This window comes from Parasteatoda tepidariorum, chromosome 4 (genome assembly GCF_043381705.1).
Source record: "Parasteatoda tepidariorum isolate YZ-2023 chromosome 4, CAS_Ptep_4.0, whole genome shotgun sequence".
Taxonomy (NCBI): Eukaryota; Metazoa; Arthropoda; class Arachnida; order Araneae; family Theridiidae; genus Parasteatoda; species Parasteatoda tepidariorum.
Window position 1 is genome coordinate 51684892 of NC_092207.1, and position 11858 is coordinate 51696749.

Here is an 11858-nt window from a genome sequence, read left to right on the forward strand (position 1 = left end):
CGCTAAATAATTTTTAAATACTTAATAACCATTAAAATTCCCGATTTTCTGACACTGGAAATAGAAAATAAATAACTAAAAACAATTATGTTTAGGGAAATTGAATCATATTCATAACCATTGTAATAAAACGAAGTAAAAAATGGAATGGAATACTTATATCAAAATAAACGAATCGAATCACTAACGGATCACTGAATCTGGTAGAGACCGAATCAGCAATGGGACCGAAAAGACGGGACTAGAAAATGTCATGAACCGATTCCAACTATGTGTGCTCTGCTTTTCTCTTCTGAAATTCTCAATTTCAATTACAGCAGTTTGGGCAGCTTCTATAAGCTTTGTAAAGTATTATCGAATATCTTGGACATTGCAATCTACCAGAATGATAGAAGAAACCGCCTTTCCTTTCAGATCCCTTTAATTGATACATCTTTATCATTACAGATTATGCTCCAAGATGGTTAAAAGAAGACGCAATTCAGCTATTCTAATGCAAGACGAAGACACCAATGACTTCGATAGCTTTTTCCTGTCCTCTCCCCACCAACATTCTTCCTGTGGATCCAGTCCAGAAAAACCTGTCCAACGCAATGCTGCTAATGCCAGAGAGCGTGCAAGAATGAGAGTGCTGAGCAAAGCTTTCACGCGGCTGAAAACCTCCTTACCATGGGTACCACCTGACACAAAACTGTCCAAACTAGATACACTGCGCCTGGCTACAACTTACATAGCTCATCTTAGAAAAATCTTAAGAGAAGATGATTCTGGATCCAATGACCAAGCGAGCAATCACTCCAAGAAAGACGGTCGTCCGATCACGTTTGTAAGTTCCCTTCGTTTTATCATTTCTATCAACTATAACAGTCTTATAGTCTTCTATATACTACTTGAATTTATAACTTAACGTCTTGATTGTGTTGATTTTATCAACTCGATACCGTAACTGTGAAGATATATACTTGCAACTGAAATTTCCTATTGTCGCTCCATACCTCTGTTAACAAATGAAAAACAAGAAGGGGGTAAATGGTTTATGTCCGTAAAATATGACTCTGAGAAAAAGAGAATTGCAAGGATGACATGGATGGATGAGTGGATGGACTGTTCTTACCCATCTCAACAATGTATTAACTCTTGGGGAGATTTTCATGTTATTAACTTGTTAAAACTTAGAAATCCTCAAGGTGTAACAGATGACGATTCAATGGAAAATAAATGAAATGATAAAAAATAAAAACATAAACCATTCTTTTCCCTTGATATATCAATTCATAATTTTATTATTCATAATTTAATTATTTCATAATTTAATTATTTCTTTTTCGCATTGGCAACAAAGAACTGAAAACTGAAATATCAAGCGAGTGTATAGTCATTAGCATGACAAAAACAACACCTAGTTTTTTTTTTTAAAAAAATAGGTATTTTGACAATAAGTGTTTTAAGGCCCTTTAAAATGTATTAGTACCGAAATGTCAATCAAAGTAAATCATCGTGTAAATCAAAGGTTTCACCAAGGTATTTGTATATTTTTTATATTTTAGAACTTTATTTTTAAAAAGTAACAGGATATATTAAAGTATATTAGTTTGTAATGTGTGCTCGGATTGCAAAGCGATCCGTAAGGAACTGAGAAAGCAGTTGCAGAGGTTCGCGAATGCTGCGAGTAGGAGACGTAACTCCCCCTAGTATTATATAAAATACTTATACTTCAGTATGTGGTAATAAAACAATGATACTCAGTAATAGAACTTAAAAATGAACGTTATCATGAAGAATTAACGGCAGCTTTCCTTTTTTCGTTCATTTATTTATTTTTTTGAGAAGACAGGAATCCGCCCAACTGAATGTGACACGAATGCGACCCAAAATTATGGAAAAATCCGGTTTTATTACATGCAATTTCTTTTTTTCTTCTTTGTTCAAGTGGTTTTAATTGGATTAAACTTTTTTTTTCGTTTGCTGGTTTAAATTTCCAGTGGCATATTGGAAAAATAGAGGAAATATCCGATAAAATCGGAAATTGAACAATTTTGTATTTGTCATTACAACTCATTTAAATTTTTTAATTTCGTGAAGTATTTTAATACATTTTACGCACAATAATTTTTAGGACAAAAAATTGACTCCTTAAAAAGCTCCTTTTCTATTCGGTAATCCGATACATCCATTCTTTCAGTCTCAAAAATAACATGCATTGTTTAAATATTGGAAGCAAGGTGTAGTGTGCTGCCTTATGTTGATTGAGGTGAAAGCTAATTTTTTTTTTCTCAATGAAACAAAAAGACAAATTCTGCCAACTTTTTCCGAAATCCTTTCTGTGGTGGCATACAAAGTGATGAAGCTCAGCTGCTGAAATCAGTGTCGAAGAAAAGAACGGTCTGTTCATCCGGTTTACCTAGTTTTTTTTTTATTCCTCCCCCCCCCCTCAGTTGAAAAAATGGCAGTAGCTTATAATTTTTTAAAAGTAGAAAAAATTTTGGTTAATTTGTTTTAGTTATCGACTTTTCAGATTTAAAATGATTTTAAGTAATTCGAATTCCGCTGATTAACTATAATTGTAAGCTGTAATGTATATTTCTAATTTTAGTTCATTTTCCTTTTAATTTTAAAAGTATTTAATCTTTCTTAAGGCTTATAGCATATCTCTGCAAATATCGTCATTGATGTTCCATTGTTTTTTTAGTAAATAGACTTCTAAGCTAATAAAAAAGCTGTGAACTACAATGTTGCTTATTTAATAGATGTAAAATAATTGGATGTTTCTGTCAAATATGGATGTTTCTGTCAAAATTCAAACTGAGAAATATTGCCAAATGTTTATAACTGCATTCGAATAGTAACTTACTAATTTAGGACAAAATGGGATATTTAATTACGAATTTTGCTTTTATTATTCTTATTTAATTTTTAAAATAACTGAAACTAAACTTTAAAATAACTAATTAAGTAATTAGTTATTTTGAAACTTTAAAATAACTAAAGATGTAAAATAACTGAAACTTAGATGTGTTTTTTATAGATGTTTCTGTCAAAATTCAAACTGAGAAATATTGCCAAATGTTTATAACTGCATTCGAATAGTAACTTACTAATTTAGGACAAAATGGGATATTTAATTACGAATTTCGCTTTTATTATTCTTATTTAATTTTTAAATATTATCTTTCATAGATTGAAAACATTTTGAGTTCAAATTCAAGGTATATTTAACCACAACTCAATAATTTTTTATTTACTTTTTTTTTTTAAACACCAGATATTTCAGAAGTGCTATTTCAACAGTTTTCTACTTTTTCAAATATTATTTATTGTATATTAGGACCTTTAAATTTATTTTCCATTGTTTTATTTTGGACGAAATAAAAATTTCATTTATTCCACTTCAAATCCGTTATTTTGGAGAAAATTCACTATTCCTCTTCTCTAATTTTATTGCAGCTTTTTTAACTGCAAATGCTTATTATCCACCTGTATAAACCTGCAAATGCTTATTATCCACCTGTATAAGCATGCAAATGCTTATTATCCACCTGTATAAGCATGCAAATGCTTATTATTGATCCGAAGACATGGCATCGCAATTCTGATCCTCTGCAGAGGGGATGGCTCCCCTGCTTTGGTAGCCTGACGACCTGCGAGCGAAGTCGAGCACTTTAAGGTAGAACAGTTTAACGAGGACCGATACCACGCACCCTCGGTCCCTACTCAGGGTGATCAAAGTGGTCACCCACCCGCTTACTGACCGCAGCCAGTAATGCTTGACTTCGGTGTTCGACTGGAAACCGTGTCTTTACGATCAGTCCACTGCGGGACAAATAAAGAGAAAATTTTGCTGCTTTTACTCTACATGTCTCAGCTGTAAATAGTTTTTTAAACTTTTCTTTTAAGTAATTGCCCAATTTGAAATGATAAAATTCAAAATTAGTACGAAATAGATTTAATACATCCAAAGAATTTTTTTCTTTTTAAATCACGTTCTTAAATTTTGCGGTAAGAAAGCCATTTAACCATTTCGTTTCAATCATCCATTTTATTATTTCAAATTCATATTCAGAAATGTTCATATCTTATTCAATATCATATCACGATATATATAAAAAAAAAATTCCCGAATGGCAGGCGCTGAACTTTATTCGTTTCGCCTTAGAAGATGCCAGAGGTATTACTCATTTCGCGTTACCCAGTGGACACCTGTGAACCAAAGTCACGGAGCATTGCCCACGCCTCACTGCTACAAACCCATTCATAGGGTGGGCCACATTCACACATAACACAGAAGAGAACAACACAAGAGGGAGAAACATCCATGCCCAGAGCGGGATTCGAACCCGCGACCATTGGCTTCGCAGTCAGGCGCGCTTACCGCTCGGCCACCAGGCCGGCACATATAACAATTTAATAAGATATGAAAATGTCTACATCCTAAATACAGATCTGTAAGCGAAAGCAAAGAGCTCGTCGCACTCTACAAATCTACATCTTATGACTCTTTTATTTCTTCTTTTGATCATTTATAAGGTCCCGCAGTGGACTGATCGTTAAGACACGGTTCCCAGCAGATCACCGAAGTCAAGCATCACTGGCTGCGGGCAGTGTGCGGGTGGGTGACCACTTGGATCAGTCTGCGTAGGGACCGAGGGTGTGCGGTATTGGTCCTCGTTAAACTGTGCTACCGTAAAGTGCTCGACTTCGCGTGCAGGTAGTTGGGCTACCGAAGCGGGGGTGCCATCCCCTCTGCAGAGGATCAAAATTGTGATGTCATGTCTTCGGATCATCCTCACGGATGTTTCTAAGACCGTCGCCAATAGCCCATTGTGCAGCTCTAGTGCGAGGTAAATGAACTACAACTGCATCATTTATAAGTTTAATGTAACAATACAAATCATATAAATTTCGATGATTAATAATTTTTTGCAGAGTACCTGCAAAAAATTAGTTTGCAGATAATCAAATTAAGCAATCAAGTTTTAATAAAGTTAAGCAATCATGTTAATTAGTTTTGCTGATAATCAATATCTTTGAGTGAATGAGCTTTAAAATAGCGATCATGAAGTTTAATTCGAAGTAGCAATAAATGCAAAATATATAAATAACATTAAGGTGCTCAAACTATCTATCGATCGCTTCTTTGGAACCACATTTTCTAGGTTCCAAAAGTTGTGGCATTCTGAGTGTCAAAATCATTGATAAAAAGGGGGAATGTTTATTGAAATGAAATATTGATTTTTAAGTCTGATTTCTTTTAAACTACTTTATTAATTATCTACTAAAAATAATTATCGTATTTAAAATGAATCCTGAAACAATTAAGATTGCTACTTCAGGGTTCCCACTCAATTTTATTTTATTTTTTTTAAAATTCAAGGACTTTTCAGTCATTTTCCAGTGACTTTCAAGGACCTAAAATCATATTTTTCAAGGTCCTATTTATTAATATAGTTAGTATGCTAAAATGCTTGTCAACCAGATTTTATAATTACGTAGAAGAAAAAGTAGTATATTTTTTAAGAACAATTAAGTTGACAAAAAAATTTATTTACTAAATTTTGTAAGTTTACATTGTTTAATAGTTGTAGATTGTTTAATATGCGTAGCCTACAGCTACCAATACAAATGTCTGATAGTTATTTATATATATTATTAATGGCTGATAGTTACATATAGATTAGAATATTGCTGTTTCAAATCACTTTGAAGACTATAAAAAAAATTTGACATTGGATACTTATCAATTTTTAAAAACTGGCATCAGGAGGTGAAACTTTTCATGAAATTAAATGAAGCAAGTTAGAATTGAAAAATAATATTACCTTAAACAAGCATAGTAAATAACTTATAGAATTTATTATGTAACTGCACAGTTTTTAAAATACAAAGACTCTTCTTTTTGATTTGTTAAATCAAATTTGAGGTTATAGAAACTTTGAAATTGGTGAAATTTCATTCAGCCACTTTAAATAGTTAATTCAAATCAGTCAAGTCTGCTAAAACAAATTCCTCATTTTAGAGTAAATCACTGAATATAAAATGGCGATAAATTAGTCATTTGCATATTACGCTTAATAACTCATTATCAACAACAACAAAAAATCCACCGTTTTGACACGAAAGTGCAAAGTAATGCTTATATGCAGATACGAGTTAAAATTAGTTTAGATCAAAAGCTATAAAAAAAACTGTTTATTCCCCCTATCCAACTTCAATTTTCCTTCAAATGAGATGTGAAATATTCAAAAAAAAATTATATGTTCTGCAGATGAAACCAAGTCATAGAAGATAAAAAATATTTTATTAAAAATCTTAACAGATTAAATTATTTAACTATTTAGTCCCATAAATTTAATATAGTTTAATTTTTTTTTTCCAGACATGGCCTTTCATAGTCAACAATAGGCTCAATAGCAGCAACAGTTCTACAACATCAAATAATTCCGTCCACACAGATATGACTGAAAATCTACAGAATATGACTGAAGCAATGTATCACAGTTATCCCTCATGTGACTATATGCCTTACCATGATCAAGATAGAAGGGATTTAGTAGGGCCCTATCTGCTATAAACTTTATGAAAATAATGTTCCTATAAGCAAGAATATTTTTTATTTAGTAGGTATGTTACACATGCACCAATTAAATATCCACCGAGCTTATTTCTTGTGTATTTTACTATAAGTTGTTGTTGTTGTTGTTGTTGATTTACGTCGCACTAGAGCTGCACAATGGGCTATTGGCGACGGTCTGGGAAACATCCCTGAGGATGATCCGAAGACATGCCATCACAATTTTGATCCTCTGCAGAGGGGAACTATAAGTGCAATAAAATAATTTATTTACAACTCTGAGAGTTTTTTTTTAATTTTTTTTTTTTTTTTTTTTTTTTTTTTTTTTTTTTTAGCAGTAACAGACGATTTTATATTATTTATAAAAATCTGTAACAAGAAAACGATCAAAAGCAATTCTGAACATAATGTAGAAAATGACAAGGAATGCATAGTTAAATGGCAAAAAATGCTGTTGAGCATTCTAAGCTTTTATGGTTCTTTTTACTACAAGTTTAACAGTAAATAACTCTCGAACTCGTATAATTCTCGAATATTAAATGTTTTTATTCCCTGTACATTTTTCAACAAAATTTTAAGTTTGTTAATTTTATGGATAATGCGTAGCAAACCAAGATTTGAAGTTGAAAACGCAACAACCGCTGTATTGTCATTTACGATTTTTTAATACAAATATAAATTGTATACAAGGGGGAAATGGGAAATTTTAAATGCATAAATTTGTTTAAGAAATACTTATTCTAGGAACTTTTTACAAAATTTGGTTTATTCTAAAATTAAAATGCCTTTCATTTAATTATTATCAATTAAAGAATTAAGAAAACTTTTTTTTTCTTGCATCAGATTTTTTAACATATTTTTGTATCAATAATTTCAAATCTGTAATAGGTTTCTGTCGCCAAGATAATTTTTTTTAAAATAACATTTTTAGTCCATTTTTTGATGAAATGTACAAATTTAAACATGTAATATATAAAGAAGGGGACGCATAAGAGTTCTATGGAAGCAAACTTCTAAGGGACTTAAAGCACATCATCAGGATTAAAATTGGAACCCATGCCCGAAAATGTCGTTATATGCCACTAGGGGTGCTTCCCTATTACGAACTATTTCTTTGCTTGCTTCTGAACAGGGTAGCGCCCATAGCCATGTGCGATTGACATTTCTATACATAGGTTTCTTATGCAATTTTTATCATGATGTGCCTTAACTTCCCTAGAAGTGTGTCCCAACAAATAAGCGATCCTCTTTTTTATATCTCTCTGCATATATTGTTTTTAAACTTGAATATTTTGACAAAAAATAGATTAAAAATGTCATTTTCAAAAAAATTAGGAGCTTTAGGAGCAAAGCTAATTTCAGATTTGAAAGCCTTACACCCAAATCGAACAAGATCAAGCATTTGTATATATGCAACATGCTTATTATCCACCTGTATAAGNTTTTTTAACGCTAACCTGATATAATTGTTTATTAATATACAAATAAAAAAATTTGCACTTACGACAGTTATTTAATCAACGTCTTCGCATTTCACAGCTAAAGTTTCCACGCACACTTTTCGACGTCCGACGTTCTCGGAAAGTTGTTGTCTTTGGATAAACAAAACACACTCTGAGATTGTTTTAAAATTCGAAAAAATGTTTGTAGTAATAGAGGAGACTTCTATCTTCAAATTCCACACATTTTTAACTTGAAAAAAACATAATACTGAATAGAAGCACTTGAAAAGTGCCAAATTCGAATTTGCACAAAGTAGCCCCCGCTGCACAAAGTAGCCCACATGACGGTAGTAAAAGATGATGTTGAGCATTCTAAACTTTAATGGTTCTTTTTACTACAAGCTTAACAGTAAATAATTCTCAAAAATTAAATGTTTTTATTCCATCGTATTCCCTGTACACTTTTCCACAATAGCAATTTTAAGTTTTTGAATAATATGGATACTGCATAGCAAACCAAGATTTGAAGTTGAACATTAGTACAGATGATTAGTACAGGTTGAAGTTTAATACAGATATAAATTATATACAAGGGGAAAAGTTATAAATTTGAAACGCATAACTTTGTCTAAGAAAAACTTATACTAGGAGCTTTTTACAAAGTTTTGTTCATTCTAAAATTAAAATTCTTTTCACTTATTATTAATTAAAGGATTAAGGAAACTTTTTTTTTCTTGCATCAGATTTTTTAACAGGTCTTAAATATTTTCGTATTGATAATTTCAAATCTGTATCTCTTGCCAAGATACAGTTTTTTTTTTAATGACATTTTTAGTCCATTTTTTGATGAAATGTACAAGTTCCCGAAAATGTCGTTACATGCCACAAAGGGTGCTTCCCAATTATGAACTATTTCTTTGCTTGCTTCTGAACAGGTCATAATAGGGTAGTGCCCATAGCGATGTGCGATGACATTTCTATACATAGGGTTCTTATGCAATTCTTATCATGATGTACCTTAACTCCCCCAGAAGTGTGTCGCAACAAATAAGTGATCCTCTTTTTATATCTCTCTGTATATATTATGTTTTTAAACTTGAATATTTTGACAAAAAATAGATTTAAAATGTCATTTTCAAAAATATTAGGAGCTTCAGGAGCAAAATAATTTCAGATTTGAAAACCTTACACCCAAATCGGGCAAAACCAAGCATTTGTACATATGCAACAACAAAAAAATTTTTTTACAGTATTATTAATCAAATTTTAATGTTAAATTAGCAGTAATGTTAGAATTGTAGTAAATAAACCCATTTTTCATATTTGAGAGCAAAAGTTTGAAAATTTCTTAGCAAAATAAATATGAATTAAAAAATATAGTATAATCTATTGGTGAAAGAAAAAAAAAACTTTAGGAAAAGTATTTAACATTGCAAAACATTTTTAAGGGCAATAAAATTATGAAATTTAAAAAAAGGTTAAGAGATATCTCTCAAAGCTCAAAATTATCAAATTCAAACCCTCCAAATTAAAGGCCTTTCACTAGAATTTGATACGTATGTCAATTGTCAACATTTGATTTTAGAAAAAATGAAAATAATCTTCTCCTTTAAAAACTGCTACCAAAATTCCATATTATTAGATTATTGTGAAACTTTTTAACTTAAAGCGATGGGGAAAAAGCAACCCTCCTTTCATCAGGCAGTTTATTCAAAGAGAAAAGTTTCATTCAGCTCGAATAGTGTAGCTTGATTCTCCTGAGTGTTGTTTAAGATATTTTAATAAATATTCCCACCAGTTTTAATATTTCAATATTAAGTCCAAAACATACTATATCAAAAGCATTGGAGACATCATTATTGCCAGTTATAAAATACAATTTCTACAAGATGAAAAATGCTAAGATAACACTGAATTTTTATTTCATATTTCTTGACCAAATTTATTAAATAATGCTAACGGAGCACGGTTATATGTTATTTCCAGGTACACAATTTGGAAAATTTTGATAATTTTTGTGCACAATGGCAATCTTTTGAAAACTATTTCATGAGAAGAAACGGACAACATATTTTAAAGAAAAACCTATAAAGATTATATTTAGAAGAAATATTCTTAACATCAAAAAAATATATTTATTTATTTTGTCACAAATATATAAAACTGATAGCATACCTGGCACTGACATTTATAATATTAAGTATTATGTTGAAGGTTAATATAAACTATATTTTACATTTTAAAAAATGGCAAATACTGTAAAAAATAAAAATAATTAGTAATTGAACTGCAGTTTTATAGTTATTATTTGAATTTATGTTAAATAAATTTAAACTGTACATTTTGTGCTTAATACAATCTTAAAAATGCAACAGTGAGTTTTAAAATGATATTGAACTAATTTTTAAAATTTAATGTCAGAAAATTTTTTTTTAAATACAATTAGTGCATAATGATTACATTTGAAGAGAAGTGGTAAAACTTTTTATGGACACTTTAATACAATTTTGAATAGTTTGAAATAATCAATCACCAGTTTTCTGTCCAAAATCTCAACAATAATGATGAAAATAACTAATATAGCATATTTTGCAACTATTCTTTTGTTTTTTCATTTATTATGCATTGTCTATTAAAATTTACTATAAGTAACTGTTCAATTAGCATAATCAGTTTTTAAAAATAAAAAAACCTGTTTTGTCAGAATTTGCTACTATGCCATGTCCCGTAAAGGGCCAGATCTTGTACGTAATCGAAATTATATTTTAGAAAAATCAGGACAAAAATCAGATCATTACTTTGAATAGTATACATATACAAGGGCAAATGACAAACAGAAAGAAGTATAATTTGTCCAAATTAAGTACAATAAAGGCAAATTATTTTCCAAAAGAATGATAAAATATACTATTTTGAATTTCAAAATGACTATGTTTAGAATGGAAGAATTTAAGATTTTAAAATAATTGAGTGCACTGAGCAGCTCACAATAATTTATGATCATTATATAGAAAATTTTTACAATACTGTTGCATCAAAAAGAATAACTAATACCTATTAGTTATTATTCCTTCATACATGTATTCAAGTAAATTTTATAATCTAGTTCAAGACTCAAGTTCATCAAATAATTTTAAAAGTAAGGTTCCAATTATCTTGAAACCAAAACACGGTAAATATGCCACTTAACATTTTTCTACGAAAGAAATTTAGTAGATAATCTCTCAATTCACCATTTAAAAATTTTATAAGATTACTACATTAGTGATTTGAATCCATTTTTAAAATCAGATGTAAAAAGCAAAACAATAATCTTGAAACTAAGAAACTCCACCATAGAAGATTTGTTGCTGCGATTGCTGAAACTAAAATAAATAAATACAATCCTCGAATTCCTCACTATAAAAATTTGGCAAAGTAAAATTCTCAATTGTTTTTTTCATGAAATGGTTGAAATTTTAAAAGGTTGAAGGCCGATTTTACAGGTATATGTGTATAATTAGTGAATGATTTCCAAATTTATAATTATAATATTCTAAATTTATTTTTAAACATTATTTATTTAAATAGAAGAAATGTTGGATTGAAAAACCAAATTTTTTGATTCTGCAAATTGATTATTTGAAAATATGCATTTGTATTGGTAGAAAACTGAATGTTCTAGACACGCATAAAAATCAGATATGTGAGGACAGAAAGCTAAAATTAAGAACAAATAAGGACAAAATACATTTTAACAGGAAACTGGAAAATCAGGACAACTACCAATTCTGCTGTGTTGTAAAAAGAATAGACTATTTAAAAACTTTTTTAAATAATTAAAAACAATCAATTATATCAAAACAGGC

The 11858-nt window shown here is 30.1% G+C and overlaps 1 protein-coding gene across 1 annotated transcript; it reads left to right on the plus strand.

Moving 5' to 3' along the window:
• Positions 1-447: 447 nt before the first annotated feature.
• LOC107442597 (basic helix-loop-helix domain-containing transcription factor HLH54F) lies at positions 448-6771 on the plus strand (the record flags this gene model as incomplete). The annotated part of the gene is given in 2 exon segments (XM_016056198.3): positions 448-826; positions 6374-6771. Coding segments are annotated over 2 exon segments (561 nt in total). The 3' UTR covers positions 6569-6771.
• Between the last annotated feature and the right edge of the window lie 5087 nt (positions 6772-11858).